At 45.5% G+C, this 19,840-nt stretch overlaps 1 protein-coding gene across 2 annotated transcripts in view; it reads left to right on the forward strand.

The window, feature by feature from the left end:
* Window positions 1–19,840, forward strand: part of KCNN2 (potassium calcium-activated channel subfamily N member 2) — a 399,816-nt gene that overhangs the window by 250,594 nt on the left and 129,382 nt on the right. For both annotated transcript variants that reach the window (XM_032842238.1, XM_032842239.1), the window contains exons 4-5: window positions 356–1,641; window positions 2,268–2,363. In XM_032842238.1, the coding sequence (XP_032698129.1) occupies window positions 356–1,641; window positions 2,268–2,363 (1,382 nt within the window). The remainder of the gene's footprint in view (window positions 1–355; window positions 1,642–2,267; window positions 2,364–19,840) is intronic.

Here is a 19,840-nt window from a genome sequence, read left to right on the forward strand (position 1 = left end):
CCGCGCCTGACCCACGGCTGGGGTGGCCCAACGTGCTGCAGTGCCCGGCGCAGGTGATCTAGACTGCGCGTCCGGCACGAGCTAGGGGGGCGGCGGCGAGGGGGGTGAAGGAGGAAGGGACGCCCCTTTTTTCTCGCCGCCCCCCCGCAGCCCGGCTGCACAATTTGGGGGCTCCCCATCCCCAGTGGTGCTCCCCGGCGCTCCCCATCAGCAGGTGGGGCCCCCAGCCCTCACCCCGCCCTGGCCTGCGCACCCCCAGGGTTCTCATCCTGCAGATTCCCTCCTCCCCATCCCTCTCTCTCACACACGCTCCCCTAAGCCGCGCGCGCCGCAAACTCGGTCTCGGTCCCCGCAGGTGATGTCATGCCCATTGTTTTGGTGCGCCCAACCAATCGGACTCGCCGCCTGGATTCTACCGGAGCCGGCATGGGCCCTTCCTCGCACCAGCAGCAGGAGTCCCCGCTCCCGACCATAACGCATTGCGCAGGGTGCACCACCGCCTGGTCTCCCTGCAGCTTTAACAGCCCTGACATGGAAACCCCATTGCAGTTCCAGCGCGGCTTCTTCTCGGAGCAGCCGCCGCCGCCGCCGCGCTCCTCACACCTGCATTGCCAGCAGCAGCAACAGAGCCAGGACAAGCCGTGCCCGCCCTTCGCGTCCCTCCCGCACCCTCAGCACCACCCGCACCTCGCGCACCAGCCGCCGGGCAGCGGCGGCAGCAGCCCATGCCTCCCGTGCAACAGCTGCGCCCCCTCCGGAGCCCCGGCGGCGGGGGCGGGGGCGGGGGATAACCTGTCCCTGCTGCTCCGCACCTCCTCGCCCGGCGGCGCCTTCCGGACCCGCACCTCCTCGCCGCTGTCGGGCTCGTCGTGCTGCTGCTGCTGCTCGTCGCGCCGGGGCAGCCAGCTCAATGTGAGCGAGCTGACGCCGTCCAGCCATGCCAGTGCGCTCCGGCAGCAGTACACGCAGCAGCCGGCGTCCGCCTCCCAGTACCACCAGTGCCACAGCCTGCAGCCCGCCGCCAGCCCCACGGGCAGCCTCGGCAGCCTGGGCTCCGGGCCCCCGCTCTCGCACCACCACCACCACCCGCACCCGGCGCACCACCAGCACCACCAGCCCCAGGCGCGCCGCGAGAGCAACCCCTTCACCGAAATAGCCATGAGCAGCTGCAGGTACAACGGGGGCGTCATGCGGCCGCTCAGCAACTTGAGCGCGTCCCGCCGGAACCTGCACGAGATGGACTCGGAGGCGCAGCCCTTACAGCCCCCCGCGTCGGTCGGAGGAGGTGGCGGCGCGTCCTCCCCGTCTGCAGCCGCCGCCGCGGCCGCCGCTTCGTCCTCAGCCCCGGAGATCGTGGTGTCTAAGCCGGAGCACAACAACTCCAATAACCTGGCGCTCTACGGAGCAGGCGGCAGCGGCAGCGCTGGAGGCGGCGGCGGCGGCGGCGGCAGCGGGCATGGCAGCAGCAGTGGCACCAAGTCCAGCAAAAAGAAGAACCAGAACATCGGCTACAAGCTGGGCCACCGGCGCGCCCTGTTCGAGAAGCGCAAGCGGCTCAGCGACTACGCGCTCATCTTCGGCATGTTCGGCATCGTGGTCATGGTCATCGAGACCGAGCTGTCGTGGGGCGCCTACGACAAGGTAGGCGCTGCAGCCGCTTGCCCAGCCTTCCGGGGCAGCGGGGGCCGGACGCCGGGTGGTTGGGATGGGCCCTGGTGGGAAATCCCTGCCCGCCAGCCCCGAGCCTCCTCGGGACGGAGGCAGGTGCCCGCCAGGACGGCGAGCACGGCTCGGACGCTCTGCCCTGATCCTCGAGGCAACTCTACAGAGAGAGCCTTTCTGCGCGCAGCCAAAGTTCTGGAGGCAGTGAGTGCCCCAGCGACTTCGGGCACCTTAAATGAATGTTTCCAGGAGTCAGTAGGGGAAAGCAAGCCCTGTTGCTTTCCAGGTGCTCGCGATTTAGGAGGCCCCTTTCAACACAGAGCGCTTAAACTCAGGGATAACTCCCTCTGGGTTTCCAGAGCCAGGATCTGCGCTGGCATATGTCATGGCTCGGACCCTCTCCCTAGCCATCCACCTGCCCTCCTCTCCTCACTTCCCTTACAGGCCAAGTGATCTGACGGATCCCACAGCCAAGACAGGTGTTCCCCTCATCCCCATCCTCTTCCTCCTGGGAGTTCATATTCACGGGCTGGGGGTGGTGGGGGGTCCTGGAAGGTGGTTCAGAGTGCTAGTTTCTTAAAAGTGCTTGTCTGACTCTGTTGCAGGCGTCGCTGTATTCCTTAGCTCTGAAATGCCTTATCAGTCTCTCCACAATCATCTTGCTTGGGCTGATCATTGTGTACCACGCCAGGGAAATACAGGTAACTTAGACTCCACTATTTATGAATGACCCAAAGCGCAGCCACCCGCCTGGAGAAGAGCAAGGCAGCTTTTTCCAAACCCTCGTGTCCTTGCTTGAGGTTACAGAAGACACACGCTGTAGTCTTGCCACAGCACCTGACCTGTTCTTTCAAGAAGTTCAAAACAAAACAGCCCAGCACGTAAATAGGCTGGGTTGTACTTGTTAAGCCCTTAAGATGTTCCCCTCTCTTCGTCAGGTCGATCTAGTTCTCCAAATTTCCTTAAGGCCAGTTAGGTACTAGGCTTCAGCTGTGGGGTAAGCGGGAATTCTTGCTTGATAGGCCTATCCCCCTGGGTGCGTCATTATGGAAGATAGTGTCCCTCTCTATGTATCTTCTTCTGTAATGTAGCGAAAGAAGAAAATAGGCTTGTGATATTCCTAGCTAATATATGTAAATGAGACATGAGAAAAATCCAAACTCTTTACCTTCAGCCATTAAAGAAAAAAAAAAAAGTCCGCCCTAAGGTTAGAATACAAATTCTGTGTATGTAGTGGTTTGGTAGATTTTTTTTAGCTGCAATCATTACATTGCCCTTTTTTAAAAAAAATGTCATTTAAGAGCAAAGGCCACTGCCCTGGTGAGCAGTCTCATTAGGAAATGTTTTGTTTAAATGCAGCCAGGAACTCTATTGTTGAATTTGGCTATTACTGACAATTTCAGAATACTTGTATAAAATTCATGGGTCATCTTTGGAGTTGTTTAGTTTGCTGTAGCCTTCGGTCCAAGGAATATTAAGGGTTGTGAATTAAAAGAACTAGGCTTTTCGAAAATGAAGTAAGGTTGGGATTTGCCAGTTTAGAATTTACACTAATATGTATTTTCTGATTTTTTTTGGGGGGGGGGACAATTGTTGACTATTTGTTGGAACTTTTAAGCCCTTCAATTTAGGGTGCTTTCCATTTAAAGGTGCCATTTAGGACGGCTTTAAATTTAAAACATCGTATAGAACTTACCACTTAAATAATTTAATATTAATTATGTTAAGTCAATGTGAGGTCAGTCATTAGCAAGCTCACACCAAATATGGAAGAAACAAATTTTAACTATGGTGCAAGCAAAACAAAGATGCCCATGACCCCAAAGGAGCAGGGAGAATGAAGTAAGACTTTGTCTTCCTTTCACATTTGCAAAGACTTTGAACAGTGTCATTCCAAAGGGAGAAAGTGAGCGAATGAGAATTAGAAAGAGTGAGACCATTTAAAGGTAAGTCACCCAACTGCCCTGGCGAAACCAGGAGAATGCACCCTAGAATTCTAAAATCTTAATAGTTTACAGGGAGGTCCGTTGTAATTCGGGGTTTTGTGATCCTGGGCTTCTGAGATTCTCTGAAACATTCTTTTGTTTATTTATTTATTGATTTGACAGAGACAGAGATCACAAGTAGGCAGAGAGGCAGGCAGAGATAGAGGAGGAAGCAGGCTCTCCACGGAGCAGAGAGCCCGATGTGGGGCTCGACCCCAGAACCCTGGGATCATGACCCGAGCCGAAGGCAGAGGCTTCAACCCACTGAGCCACCCAGGCACCCCTCTCTGAAACATTCTTAAGTGATACTGCAACGTGGCTTACCCATAATGAATGCATCTTCTCATTTTGACTTCCAAAAGCAGACACTTAGAGCTGGGAGGACCAAAACAGAATGAATAGTCTTCTGACTCTGTTTACAGACGGGGAGCCCGAAGTCAGAATAGGGGAGTAGCTTGCCACATGGCACAGCTAGACAGGGCAGAGTGGGCCCAGGCCCTCTCCTCCAGCTTCTAGTCCAGATAGCTTCCTGCTGTGCTCAGTTACTTGCTCGAGGCCCAGAAATATGGACATTTTTGGGGTCCGTGATTTCTCTGCACAAATTTGGTTTACAAATAGGTTGAATTTAAAAGGTCATTGTAAAATCTTCTCAGGTATTTTTAAAAAACCAAGTAACTTCAAACAACTTGTTTTGTTTTGTTTTGCTTGGCAACTGGAGTGGTTTTCCTTCATTTAGTTGGAAAGAGAACTTGCTGGTGTTTTCCTTGAGCATTAGTTTTTGTACCTGTCTATTCCTTCTGAAAAATGGGAGACACTTTTTTTTTTTTTGCTGGGGAGACATTGGGTGATAGTCCTACCGAGGGCAAAGCGTCTTCCTGAAGACACTGACTTCTTAAGAATTATTGGAAGGTCCTTTGAAATAACTTACAAGAGTTTGCAAGGAGTAGCCAAATGTTAGGTATTATTTTTTTTAAGATTTTATTTATTTATTTATTTGACAGACAGAGATCACAAATAGGCAGAGAGGCAGGCAGACAGAGAGAGGGGGAAGCAGGCTTCCCACCGAGCAGAGAGCCCCATGGGGGACTCGATCCCCAGACCCTGGGATCATGACCTGAGCCGAAGGCAGAGGCTTAACCCACTGAGCCACCCAAGCGCCCTTAGGTATTATTAAAACTTTTTTGATACCATGTTAGAACTCTTGAAACTTCTAGAAACTAATAAAAATACAAGAACTCCTATTTTTTACAGATTTTTCACGCTTAGAATTGCACTTGCTGGCTCATTTTGAGGACTATTTCTGTTGCACAAATGCATAGGTATTTGGATGGAAAGATACATAGCATGGGTGACAGAAGTGAGGATATGTGCTGCTCCCCTAAAACTTACAAGCCCTGTGAATGTCTCTACCCTTGGGGTGACATAAATATCCCAGAATGTTAGATTTGCAAAACTGAGTTTATTTTACATGATACATAATTTCTGTTGAACCAGCTGCACTTAAGTTTCAAAACTGATGCTTGGGTAGTATCATTCAGTTGTTTTGGTTGTAGCGTTTTCTCTCCGTGTTTTCTCTAGGGGGATTTCTTTCCCAAGCTGAAGCTCCAAACACTTATCTGAGATGCTTTTACAAAAGTCAAAAGTGGAAGAGGGCCAGATAAATTTGAGGACCCTGAACTAGAAGTCAGGCACCAGAAAAATATGTATTAATTTATGCAGATATTAGAGTCAGCCGTGTTGGCAAAAGAGTTGACCTTGAATCCCAAGTGCACAGGCTTGTGTATCTGTGTGTGGAAAATGAAACATTGTGCCTCCCCACCTTTTCAACTTATTGATGTCACTGATGTAGGTGTATTTCTTTCCTAAGTTTTAAGCGAAAGTCACTTCTCAGTTTACTATTAACAATTCCAAATATCCTGAGTAGCTGTGAGTGGAAGAACTAAGTGTTGCCAACCAGAGCCTCCCTTTGGAGGTAGCATGTCATCTAAAATGACGTGTTTTTTTTTTTTTTTCTTTTTCTGTTTAGCTTACCAGCATGGTGATTGGGTAGCGAGAGCTAGCTAAGTGTGGCTTTCTGGTACATGATAGGATGTGTTAAGTGTCTTAGCCAACGTCCTGTCTCTCTGTCCCCTGGAATGGCTTAATGAAGCTTGGGGAGGCCCTGACATTTCCATGGAGAACCTTGGAAAGCAAGTCGGTATGACCTTTTATAAAATGTTTATACACACTCTGGCAAAATAAGACAGTTCAGGTGAGTCATGGTCGGAAGTGCCTGAATTAAAATAGGGACATGAGGAGGCTTTGAAAGAACGGAGCTCAGTACATTGCAGCCTTGGTGTCCTTTTTCAGGACCACAGACAGCTCAATGCACCAGGCTTTAGTCTGTGCATTTCACTAATTACTTGAATGCCCCGCCCCCAACCAAAACTGAAGTCACTTTGTGTGTATGTGTCAGACACTTATACAAAATCAGATTTAGTGGGAGCAGTTTTTCGGCTCAGTAGATGTTAGAGTTTTTTCCAGTAGACATTTGGATATACTTTCTATATCCATCAGTAAAGCCAAAGCAATGACAAGAAAAATAAGCAAGAACAAAAACCCATCCGTGAATGAAGGATGAGTAAGGAAAAAAACTTCAGTAAATGCCTAGGTATCGTGGTCTTCAGACAAAGGAAGAGCACTCTGGGGATTGTTTTTATATGATTTGGAAAGTTCACTTGATACTTACTAAGTGGCTTTTTCTTCTCATGTCTCGGGTCAAATAATAGGAAAAACAGAATCATGATGTTCTCTCAATTTCCTTTTTGCCACCCCTCCTTCTCTGTGAGATTGGGAGTATGTCTTGGATGGGACTAGTACACAGTCAAATACCCTTTAAGATCTTCAACATCAGAAAATTTGAATCTAGATTTCCCTTCCATCTTGTCAATTTCTCATGCGGAAGCAATTTTAGTTGACATCGTTGTGTATTATTTTGAGAGAGACAAATACAGGATTCTAAATCGGGAAAGAAAGCCCCTTGGACCTTGAGCTTCCCAGTTCTCATGGGATTTGGAAAAAGGGCTGGTACATACTTTAAAGTTAAACACGTTTTTGTTTGATTTTGTCTTGGGAACAATATAATTACATAATACTGAGCGTCAAAGGAAACGCTGGTTATTCTTTGGTATCTCTTGCAATGGGAGAATTCCTTCTCTTCCCAGTTAGCTTTTCAGCAATGGAGGACATCGATCTAAAAGTGCAAGAACAGAAATTAAACTTTCTCTTTACTCATGCATCTAGGCCACACAAAGGAAGGAGTGAGTGAGTGAGGGCAAGGGCCTTGGCAACATCTGAAGGCTCTGACTGGTGTGGAGTGGAAAGGCACCCACTTAGTAAGACTCTGGTTTGCCTGTGGAACCTGGGAAAGGATGCTCACTTTCCCACTCCTACAGAAAGCAAGTGGATGCTTCCAGACTGTGCAGATAATATGGCATCTAGCTATTATTCTTATGGATACAGTAACAATACATATAGTAAGAACAAGCAGTATGGAAGAGTTTCAAAGAAACACAATAGTCGCATTCTCTGTCCTTTCCGACCTTTGCCTGAGGGGCATCTGCTTTGAAGTTTCTCATAGACTCTTCTGGAGTTTTCAGAATTGAACCTTTAGATGTGTTTAGACACAGACAAACCTGGCTTGTGTTCGCTGATAGATCTTGGAGGTTTTTCCTCCTCAGCACATAGAGAGACCTGTCTCGTTTTCTTTTAGCACCTGCATAAAGCCTGTTTTATGGATGGGCTGCGGTTAACTCGTAGACATTTCGAGTGTTCTAGATTTTTGCTATTATAAGCAGTACTACCAATGAACATTCTCGTGTACTCGTTTTAAGCAACTCATTAGAGTACATGCCTGTGGTAACTATCCAGCAGCCAGATCACTGAATCCAAGGGCGTTTTTGTTTTCAGTGGAAAGGTGTGACCCATCAGCCTTTCCAAAAGAGTTCACATTTCCCGTGTCCCCACACATTATCCCTCCACAGCATTGTTAATCCCGGATATTATTTTTAAAAAGGAATTTTAAACAGCTTTGGCTTTCTGAAGTCTAAAAAAGTTGATTTGCCTGAAAAAAAATTTTTTGGAGAAAAAAAATGAAGGAAAATCTCATGAGCTCATAGGCTTATTTGTAACAACCTGTGATAACTGGGAGTGCCTTGTTTGATCTGCTGACAAATTTAACGGTCTCTGGACAGAGGCCACCAGACGCCCATCATTGCCACACTTTAGGTTTTTTATTTTTGTTTTTTTTTTTTTAACTTCAAAAACTGTAGAGATGGAGGAAGCTGCAAAGTTTGAAGGAGGGTATCTTCAGTTGGTCTTTAGGTCTCTGCTCTTGTCAGCAAGATAGATGAGAATTGTGGGTTAGCTGTGAGACTCCAGAAGATGGGGATGTGGGAAATTTGCCTCAATGGCCTTGGTGGTTAGCTCCATGGCTGATAGGTCTGTGGCCAGTGGCTCCAACATTGGTTGTAATGGGACTCTCAGTTGCTTTGACTTCATGTCGACACTGTAGTAACAAAATCACTCAGGACTAATTTTCCCTGCCTGCCTGTGTGAAGATCTCTGCATTATTAATGGGTGTGATGCTAAATAAAGTGACCCTGGTGTGTTTACAGAGCAGCATCGCAAATGAGTGGAAGGGTGCAACTTCAGGTTTACTGCAAATGGGTTTCCTTGGTCTGCCCCAGCGTGTTTCTGGGCCACGTTTTGGGCAGCATGGAAAGAAGGGCACTGTGGGCTGTTATCGTCCCAGACCATATCTGGCAGGGCACGCAGAGGGAGCCTGCACTGATTCCACCCCAGGAAGTTACTTATGGTCAGGTTATAAAGCAGTTTTATGGGGCTACTTAAGAATGAATTTCCATGCAAGAAAAAAATAATAGGATGTCTGCTACTTTGGGAGTCTATTTTTACCCTGAAACTCCTTACAAATGCTATTTATGAAACTAGAAAGTGCGTGGAGAGAATGATCTGGCCCAGTATCCCACCCAGCCTGGGAAATCCCTTTATGTCATCTCAGATAAAAGTGGTCACCCCCTTTTCTGCTTGAACCCTCTTCCCACGATTGGCAGGCAGTCCCCCTGTCCGAGGCCGTCTGTTCCAAGGCCAACTCTTATTTTTAGGAAGATTTTCTTTACGTTGAGGTAAAGCCTGGTTTTATTTCTTCCACACTCAACAATGTTTTCACAGTTTTTGAGCTTTGCAGTTAGGATAGAGAAGACGACGGGAATGTCCCTGGCTTCTTGTAACTGACATTCCAAGGATGCAGGGTTCAGGAGAGAGGCAGACTTTAAGCAACACAGTCCCAGGAAGTTATGGTCAATGTTATGAGGGGATAGAAAGGGCTGAGCTAGAAAATACTTGGAGGTATCGGGGCGGGTGGTTTCACATCAGACTGGTACTCAGGAGCATTGTCCAAGGATTTGACTTTGCAACTGAGACCTACAAGAAAAGACATTGTCAGCAACTGGCAGAGTCTGTGGGAACAATTTGTGCTCAGGCCTTGTGACCCAGAGGAGGTTCCTGTACTTAAACAAATGAGAGCAAACCGATGTGGCCTTAGCGGGGGAAGAATAGGAGATTGGCCCTGGGCAGACCGAGAGAAGATGCGGGACTCTGATATTGAAGGGTCTTGAGGCCATGATAAGGATTTGGGGATTTTCTTATCTTTTCTTCCCCCCCCCTTGACAAAGTATAGGGTAGGGAAGTCATTAAAGAGTTGATTTGATTTAGAACATGGAAGAGTCACGATCCAACATACTGTTTGGGCAGAACTTTTGCTGGTGTTCTGAGGAGACTGGCATGAAGATGACAAGGAAGGTCTTGACCAGCCCCATTGTAGAGAAAAGTGATGCTCATTTGGCTGGCTTAACAGCTGTGGGGACATGGAGAGGTCTGACTTGAGACCCATGTTGGAGGTAGAGCAGACTTCCTGGCATGGGACGGGATGTGACAGGTGAGGCCAAGGGAGGTCACAGAGATGGATTCAAGGGTTCCAGCTGAAGCAATGGCGTATATGGAGCTGAGAGGGGAAGACCCACAGTGAAGGGTGGAGGATGTGGACGCAAGAGTTTGCATTGGCAGAATACATTGGAGAGGTTTCTGATTACACAGGGGAAGCTTAGGGTTCAGACGAAGAGTCTAATGGAGATTTAAATGGGTGCCTTCAGCATAGAGGCTGTTTAAATCCACAGGAATTGATAAAGTCATTGAGTGAGAATAAAGATGAGAAGAACGCCAAGAGTTGATCAGCCTGGGACATCTAGAGGTTGTGTAAAGGAGGAATAAAAGAGATAGGATGAATTTTCCCCACTGTGGAGATGGGCAGTGTTGTAAGGGGGGCTCAGTGCTAGGTATCCCATGCAGTGAAGCCTGTTAAAACGGTAGAGAAGTGCCTTTCGGATTGGACCAACTGAAGGTCATTGCTGACTTTGAGGCACAGTTTCAGTGGAGAGAGAGAGACAGAAAACAGACTGCAGTTTCCAGTATAGCAGAATAAATTGATCTCCCGCCCCTTTCGCAGAATCACAGAGCAAACATTGAAACATTGGTTAGTTCCCCTTAAATGCCCTCCTAATTAAATAGTCCTAGTTTCTTTGAATGTTCCTGATCAGACTTACAATGTCCCTGATGGTACTCATCTATCCTTAACTGTTTTGCTGAATTCCCTTTTCCAACTAGAAAGTTAGAAAAGTACCCAAGACTTTCAGATGGGATTCTTATTTCCTTTCATCAAAGATGCATACAGAATACTCACCGTTACTGGTCTAAAATGGTCATTGCTTCACGTGAACCGTTGCCAAATAAGACTTGTAAAAATTTTTATTGAACTAACTGTATGGCTTCACATTTACTGACCCTTTTCAGTAGCATTTTGGTTTCAGACCTGGGTTTCAGCCTGTCTGAGTTATTTGACTCATAATCCCAGTGCTTACTTGACAAACACTTGTTTAGGTACAGAAAATGCTGTGTATGGACTCATTAATAGAGTTGCTCCATTGGCAATACCCAAATTAGCACATAATTCTGTTCCAGAAATGTGATCAATATTAGTGGCCCCACCTGGTTTGCACATGGGCCATTGACAAGTTTAACGCTTCTCTCAGGCTCCTGGCTAAGCCATGAGTGTGGAAAATGGACCTTGGGAACCTGTGTGCAAAGCCTGGGTTCAAGGGCCACGGTCAGAGCTCAGAAGTAGGGCGTTTTTTTGCTCTGAGACATCTGCTCATTCATGATATTTGGTACAGCCTTTCAAGTAATGACAACTCTGTGAACCCTGACTATCAGCCAGCCCACGTTCCTCTACCAGAATGTCACGAGGACTGTCATATCCCTCGCTGAATCCCCGTGTTCTGTGAGAACTGTAATCTTGTGATCTCCCCGTCTGTTAGCAATATCCAAGACGGAAAAAAGACTGATGTACTTGTTATCTTAAGCATTGTGGTGTAGGCTTCGTGACCAGATGCCTTTCCTCTTAAAAATTTCATTTTCAAAATTTCAATGAATAACTCTTCATATTAGAAAATTGGTAAAACCTGGAAAACACAAGAAGGAATCTTAGTGTCGTCTCACCACCCAGGGATAATAATTATTTGGTTCTAATGTATTTACACCACAAAGTAAGTGGACATGGTATTTGCTATGTATCTGTAGAAAGAAATTTGGAATTCTTTTTCATGTGATTTTCTATTGATTTCCCCAGGCCGTTACACATTCTTCTTCTTCTTCTTTTTTTAAAAGATTTTATTTATTTACTTGAGAGACAGTATGTGGGAGAGAGAGGGAGAGCATGAGCAGGGGAACAGGTAGAGGGAGAGGGAGAAAAAAATTCCCTACTGAGCAGAGAGCCCAATGCTGGGCTCCATCCCAGGACCCTGAGATCATGACCTGAGCTGAAAGCGATGCTTAACCGACTGAGCCACCCAGGTACCTACCATTAAACATTCTTAATAGATCCAATTTTCCCCCCATCCTATGGCTGTAATCAATTTAATCCTTTACCTTATTTTAGACACTTAAGAAGTAAAAAAACCCTATTACAACTTTCTTTTAAGATTTTATTTTTTAAGTAGTCTCTACAGCCAAGCTTGGGGCTCAAACTTACTCCCCCTACTGAGCCAGCTAGGTGCCCTTAAAATCCTTTCTATAATGAGTACTATTTGGGAGACTCTCTGATGATTTCTTAAGGAAAAATTGCCAAGAGAGATGTTACGGAGGTCAAGGATATTATTTAAGACATTTGGCAGTTTTTTCAATTGTCCCTCCAAAGTTTATAGCAGGCCTTTCATTTTTAAAGTGGTTACAGACCACCGCATGTAGTGTTTTCTGGAGCGTCTTGGTTTCATTTACCGGTTAGTATTTTGATGACTGTACTACCTTGTGAGTCTGGGACTTTCCTTTTCTGTCATTGGCCTTGTCTTCCTGTGTCCCCGTGATCTGGTTTCTAAATTGCTAGCTAACCAGGTTTGTAAAGGATATCCCTGTTTAACAATTAACATTGATGTAGAAACAGTGTGAGTGCCTCTATTGGCAGATAACTTGTCCCCAAATATTCCCAGTTTTTTTTTTTAATTGTAAGAAGCTGTAAAAAATCATAATTTCTGAAGTTTTTCTCTGCGAACTTTCCCACTGAGCAGAGGAGCCATCAGACTCTCCTTTGGGTTGTTTACTGTTTGTTCTGCAGCATTGCCTCCTGGCTTTGTGCACACGCCTCTGGGGCCATTGTGTCTGGGCTCATACCCAGCTCTGTCACTAATTAGCTGTGTGACCTTGGACAAGTTACTGCATCTCTCTGTACTTCAGTATCCTTGTCTCTAAAATGGGGAATCTAGAGTGTCTCTCATCACATTGTTGTATATATATATATATTACATCATTATGGGATGTAATATATATATATATTTATATATACATTATATATTTATATATTTTTATGTTTACATATATTTTATAAATTTGTATGTATTATATATAATTATGCAGTTTTACATATGTAAAAATATATAAATACATATCATACATATAAATAAATACATATGTAAAGATATATATAAATACATATATACTTATGTAAAGCACTTGAAACCCTCACTGGCCTGTGGTGAGGGCCATGTAGGTATCAGCTTCCGGTTATGGTTAAGTATTTTGGAGTTAAGGTGAAGGGAAGGAATTGGAGCCTAGCCTCTCTTGGGCTTTAGAAAACAGTGATTTCTTTTTTTTCCCCCCTTCTTTTTTACAAGTCTTGTGGATGGGAACAGAAAAAAAATGGTGGGCATTTGAATGGTGTTCATTAGTTTAACAATCTAGAATGTGTCTGTGTATATATATATATATTTTTGTTTGTTTGTTTGTTTATGTTTTTGTTTAACTGAGTTATTTACCCATTCTCTTTGGGCAAGTTGGCTCCCTGAGAAGGTAAGTGTTCATTTTGTCTGGTAGGTTTGAGGTCTATTAACAAGTGTTTAAGGACTATAACGTTATGGCTGACAGTGTTTACCAGAACAGCCATTTCCCCCATAAACCAAAGTAAGGCTGTTTGTGAGCTCCATTAACTCCTTCAGGCATCCAGGTCCTAGCTGATGGCATCTCCTTGTCACTAATTAGGACCCTGGTGACTTAAAAGAGTTAAGTGAGGTGCTCTGAAAAGTAAGCACAGGGAATCATTTGGATAATGGAAAGTTCTGGTATTAACCCCCTGCTGAAAGGCACCGAGGTAGTAAACAGCCAAAGGCGGGTGTGTAAAGGACTGTAATTGACAGCATTCCAGTCTCTCTTCACTGTAGGGCTACGGGATAGGAAAATCAAAAGCCCTTGTTCTTTTCTGCACTGGATTTGTCTCTGGCAAGAGTTTGGTTTGGTACATCAACACTCCCCAACCCCGGTGCCTGGAGAAAGTGGTTTGAAGGGATGGAGAATTTGTGTATTGTCAGTATGACAAGTAACATCTCCAAATACTCTTGGTGCCGTGGCTGGACTGACTTTTCTCGGAGACCTTGCATCTTCTCTCCTGTTCTATGTCAAAGAGTCATGAGTTGAGTCTGTGTTACGCCACTCTTCTTTTTGAACGACGTGTTATTGATGGGTGCGCTTTGGACGCGGCTCTTTGAATCTGTGAAACGCACTGGGATTCAGACATGCTAAACATTGAACTGAGCTGTTGTCAATAAGTTTTGACAGCTGGTGTCCTATAGCACTGATTTGTCCTTTGCCTCTGTGGAATATTCCAAGCATATTTGCCTAATAATGTATTTCTCTGTACTGGTTTTATCCAGTAGGTGGTAAGAGGGAGTTGTTGCCAAGTCATCTGAGTACTGAGATATGTATGGTCACCGAGGTAGCCTTCTTTCCTTCTGGAAGCTTTGGTCATCCAGGGAAGTTCTGTGTAGTAGTTGAATATTGGTTTTGACACAAACATACTGAATCAACTCTCATGGGTTTTTCGTGGTTTTGACCTTGGGTAGTCCTTTCCTGAGAGTAGCATCTACTGTCATGGGGGTTTGTAAATGCATGGGTACTAACTCTTAGGCTGCTTAATTTTTTGCCAAGTGGCTAAGGGACAATGTGTCTTAGTATTGGATTTATTCTTAAGGCCAGGGATTATTTAAAATATTGAAAAATAATCAGGCTGAGTGTTATTGAAATGACATGCGTAATAGCCATGGGGTTTGTAATAGTCATCTCATGCTTTTTCCAAAAGCGTATCTTCTACTTCTAGACATACACCCAAGCAAAGCTTTTGACTGAAAACCCATTTCTGGGGCGCCTGGGTGGCTCAGTGGGTTAAGCCGCTGCCTTCGGCTCAGGTCATGATCTCAGGGTCCTGGGATCGAGTCCCGCATCGGGCTCTCTGCTCAGCAGGGAGCCTGCTTCCCTCTCTCTCTCTCTCTGCCTGCCTCTCTGTCTACTTGTGATCTCTCTCTGTCAAATCAACAAATAAAATCTTTAAAAAAAAAAAAAACAAACCCATTTCTGTGGACCTAGCAATGCAATTTTAAGGCTAACAGTTTTGGCTTTTAGAAACGTGCCGTAGGTTCGTTTTCATATTGCTAACTTGTCCCATAACTGGGGGAAAAGTTCTTATGTCAACGAGCATGAGCTGCTCTCTGTTTCTGCAAGTGAGAGTGACTTGAAATACAATTATTTAGTTGAATACGCTGTTAATTGAAAGCTTTAGCTCACTGCTTCAACCGGTGGCTGATGTTTCAGATGTTAATGCTGCTGTTGAAAAATAATTTCAACAGACCTTTTACTTCTTTCTCATTAGTATTTCAGTCCAGAACTCCACTATTTGTTCTCATTTGTCAATTTCAAAAAGGATGCTTAATGAAAGTGTATTTGGCCACACTTTCACAAATCAGCAGTAAGGATACAAAGAGAAATCTCTAATTGCTTGTTTTTTGGGGGGTGGATGGGCAGAGGAAACCATAGCACTTGTATTTAGGGATGAAAACTACTTTTAAAAGATTTTATTTACTTATTTGTCAGAGAGAGAGCATAAGCAGGGAGAGCAGCAGGCAGAGGGAGAAGCAGGCCCCCCACTGAGCAAGGAGCCTGATGCAGGACTCTATCCCAGGACCCTGGGATCATGACCCGAGCCGAAGGCAGATACTTAACCAACTGAGCCACCCAGGCGTCCCTGACAACTACTTTTTAAAATTTTCTTGATTTGGAACTCACTGATTGATGGGCTCTTATAGATTCCTTATAACATTTTTAGAAAGGGTCCATCTTCTGGATTCTTTTTTTTTCTTCAGCGTATCTTTTTACACACTCTCCTTTATCCTTTTTAATAACCACACCTATTTGTCAGTTGTGCTTTGCCTGGATTCTGCTTTATACTGCGAATGTGTCCCTTGGGTGTCCCTTGCACTGGGGGACGAAGACGCAGCCCACTCACTGTCACGTTCACGGTGTTGCTTAGTCTGATGCTCGGTACACCGATTGCTTCATTGACAGCTATTTCAAAATAATTTATCCAAGTCCAGCTCATTGAAGCTTTTTGTAACTGCCCACAGAGGGAGAGCGGACATGTGTATAGTACTTGGCTCCTCTAGCCCATGTCAGAACATCCTTGTGGAGACCACACAGCGCAGTTAGTGGCAAATGTCTGTCCTGCAGGAAAAGCTCTTCTCGCCACCATTGGGCAGAAGCATACATGGCCACAGGGAGATGCTTACCGGCATGCAGGGCGGGATGAAGGCCCATTTTCAAGACCTGAATGAGGACGCATTGCCACAGGGGAACACATTCAGCAATTGCAAGGGGAGAGGCTTGGGAGGTTGGTGGGATGTGGCTGGTGAGCTCCCAGCCCCCTGTGATGTGTGCTCTAGCTGCATTCCCAGGCTGAGTGTGAATTATTATTAATTTGCTCATTTCCTCTGTCCTCTAGTGGTGTTGTGATGACCTGTCCATTTCCAGTGGGGTCAAAGCAGTCGATGATTTTAATCCTCTTTCTCTTAATCATGATGGGGTCCATTCCAATGAAGTCCCTCTTGACCGAGATGATAAGAAGAGCAGGATTTTAAAATCATCTCATTGACTTTGTTTTAAATTAGCCTGCTGGATCCCTTCTTCGGAGGAGCAGCCTTTGCTACCCAGCAATCCCCCAAGCCCAGCTGGATGTGTTTACATTACCCATTGTTCTCCGCTCTCCTAGCCTTGTTTCCATTTGGGAATATTCTGGGGGAACACATGCTGTGTTTTGAGATTTCCAGCCCAGGCAAGCAGGCAGGATTCCCTAGCTGACTCTGGTCCTAAGGGATGAGTCTCAGATACACACTGATCTCTGATACCCTTGGAGGCATCCCTGCTGTTGGAGGGAGGACATACAGGCATACATACTATACAGGCTTACCAAGAGAACATTTTCTGGTCCTGGTGGGGCCATATCTGGCCATTGTATTTATGTTGCCTATTAAAAAACTTTGTGAAAAGTAGAAGAGCCACTGCCTGGAGGGGAAGATGCTATTTGGGGGAATGGTGGCTGTCACGGTCCTATAGGGGTGCAGGTGGCAACCCAGAAAGGAGTCCCCCCTCCAGAGGATAGGGTAGGAGCAGCCACTGGCAGACACCTTCTGTCTAGACATGCGCTCAGGAGAAGCAGCCCAGGAGAATGGCTAAGAGTTCTACCTCTGCATCCAGACAGATGGGAAGAATAATGTGGCTTCACCCTGCATGACCATGGAAAGAAAACTGTCCCCCTCAGCCTCAGTTTCTGTGCCTGTGGAATGGAGATGATACTTGGACCCTTCTCATTAGGTGATCTTGAGAATTCATTGAGACAGTGTTTATGAAGGACCTAGGGTAATACTGACACATTGTAATCAGCCGTTCAGGAAACGCTAGCTCTATTTCTATTCTTCCATCATGACTATTATTAGGAAAAGACCACAGTGGTGGCAGGGAGATGGAACCTAGAATTTTGGAGGGTCTCCCAGTGGAGATGGGGGAAGGTAACATATTTCAAGGCAGCCGAACCAGGTTCTGATAAGGGAGAATCTGGGCAGAGAAGGCAAATACTTGATTAGTTAAGGCAGGGAGGTTGGTAAACAATAGCCCCTGGGCCAAATGTGGCCTCCTGGGCAAGTCTCACCTGCCTGTTCCTATAAACAAAGTTTTATTGGAACACAGCCATGCCCATTAGCTCACAAATTGTATATGGCGGCTTCTGCTATAGCAGCAGTGTTGAGTTGTTGCACCAGAGACGGGATGACCTGCAAAGTAAAAAATATTTACGCTGCTCATTGCTGTTTGGCCAGTCCTTGAGTTGGAGAACAGGACGGTCAGTGAAGGCAGGGATTGGTACACGCCGCAGTGTTTCTTCTGCCTTGACCTCAAAAGCTAGTTGAGGGGCGCCTGGGTGGCTCAGTCAGTTAAGCGTCCAACCCTTAATCCCAGGGATGCGAACTGAGGGATGTGAGTTCAAGCCCCACGTGGGGCTCCATAGTGGGTATGGAGCCTACTTACAAAAAAAAAACCACAACAAAACAAACAATTTTAGCCTTTGCAGTGATTTTATGCTTATTAAGGGAGGTGGTGAACAGAGGTTCAAGTAGACCTGCTCACAACCTGCAGGGTGAGTTCTGTCGAGGAAGGTCTTCTGCTGGGACCCAAGTCCTCTGGCTCCTTGGGGGTCTCGTACTTTTGGGGTTGAGGTGAAATGGCATACTGGAATTAGACTTAGATCCACCTGGCTTAGTAGAATGGCTGTAGTAGGAACTGCTTCCATGGGGAGTCTGAGCAGGAGCCTTGGAGCTCAAGGTCTTGCCTGAAGGAGGCCGGTAATGGGATGCTGGTCTGTGGGCATCTCGGTGGCCTCATAACTTAGGCTCATGGAGGCTGGGCTGGGGGTGGTGTTAGGTTCAAGACACTGGGGTTGGGGCTGGCCTCAGTCAAGGAAGGCTCATTTGGCTCCTATTTGGAAACAGGGGTTGTAGAGTTGACTGTTCTCTAACTTGGTATCTTACTAGGAAAAATAAAACAACACACATTAAATTGGGAAGCTGTAAAGAACGTTGGTTTTTGGGGCACCTGGGTGGCTCAGTCATTAAGCATCTGCCTTGGGTTCAGGTCATGATCCCAGGGTCCTGGGATCGAGCCTCACATCGGGCTCCCTACTTGGCGGGAAGCCTGCTTTTCCCTCTCCCACTCCCCCTGCTTGTGTTTCCTCTCTCACTGTCTCTCTCTCTCTGTCAAATAAATAAATAAATCTTTAAAAAAAAAAAAAAAGAATGTTGGTTTTCTCTTTAGGTCTGGATTTCTAGAATTTTTTCTTTAGGTCTGGAATGTATAGTTAATTTGCTTTTTCCTCTTTCCTCCTGTTTAAAGTTCTATGTCTGGTAGATAAGCTCCCCTCAGCAGCCTGCTGGCCCACTCCTCCTTGCCCTACATTTTGTTTTCCTAGCCAAGGGCTCCCCTGACCTCCTTGGGTTCCAGGGAGGGACCTGACTCCTCCTCACTCCTCCCCACCGCTCCCCCAACCCAGTGGAGTCATAGAATTCTAAAGACTGTATCCTCCTTAGTGCCTTGTGCATTACTGCTGCTTTCTGGTAACTTTCTCTCAAATGCCTTAGTTCTGTGTTTCCTGAACTTTGACTTAATTACTTACTCTACTTACATTTAATTACTATATTTATATTATTTATAGTATACACTATATTTCATATTATATTGTGGTTAATATAATATGAAATGTATTACCTCTAATATGTAATATATATAACATACATTGATGCTTGTACAATATATACTCATGTATCACACTGTGACAGTTGATTGCATATACAGTAATACAATATATATTCTAGAACTACACTAAGTAAAACCTGACATAATAATTACATGTTGTATATTATATAATATATGAGGAATGTTATATAAAATATACTTGATTTCTATAAAATATATTAAAATACTATCATATGTTATACCAGATGTTATAGTATTTATATTTTAATATTTATAGCATTTATTATATTCAGTATTTTTCTTTTTTTTAAAGATCTTTTTCTTGAGAGGGAGAGAACGTATGTTTGAGTGCACATGCGTGCATGTGTGGGGGAGAAGCAGAGGGAAAGAGGGAGAGAGAATCTCAAGTAGATTCCCTGCTGAATGAGGAGCCAGATGAGGGGCTCGATCCCATGACCTTGAGATCACGACCTGAGCTGAAATCAAGAGCTGGACGCTTAACTGACTAAGCCACCCACGCGCCTGTTCAGTATTTTTCTTTAAATCCCTTCCTTTCTTTTAGTTTCATCTTAAGTAATCCTATCCATGAAATCATGGACTGGAGTATAATATTTCATGTTTTTAATATGCAGTCCATGAAAACTATAAATAAACAACAGAGCCATCTCATGGGAACACATAAAGCCCCTCTCTGGAATTCCTACCTTGGTTTTTATCCTCATTGTGTTTAATGCATATGAAAGTAGTCTCCCCACTTCCAGCCTGACTTCTCTCCTTAGCCCCTCACTTCTTTCTGGTGGTCCGTCCTCCCCACTGTGGGAATGTCTTCCCCAAACGTAAAGCTGAGCCTGTCACATCAGGTTCCATGACCCTCTGTTGTCATCAGGGTGACATCTTTACATAGGTCACAACTCAGCTCTCGAGGTCTGGTTTCTGTCTACCTGTCCACCCCTCTCAGCCGTGTTTCT

This window comes from Lontra canadensis, unplaced genomic scaffold (assembly GCF_010015895.1).
Source record: "Lontra canadensis isolate GAN:19392208 unplaced genomic scaffold, GSC_riverotter_1.0 scaffold126, whole genome shotgun sequence".
NCBI classification, from domain to species: Eukaryota; Metazoa; Chordata; class Mammalia; order Carnivora; family Mustelidae; genus Lontra; species Lontra canadensis.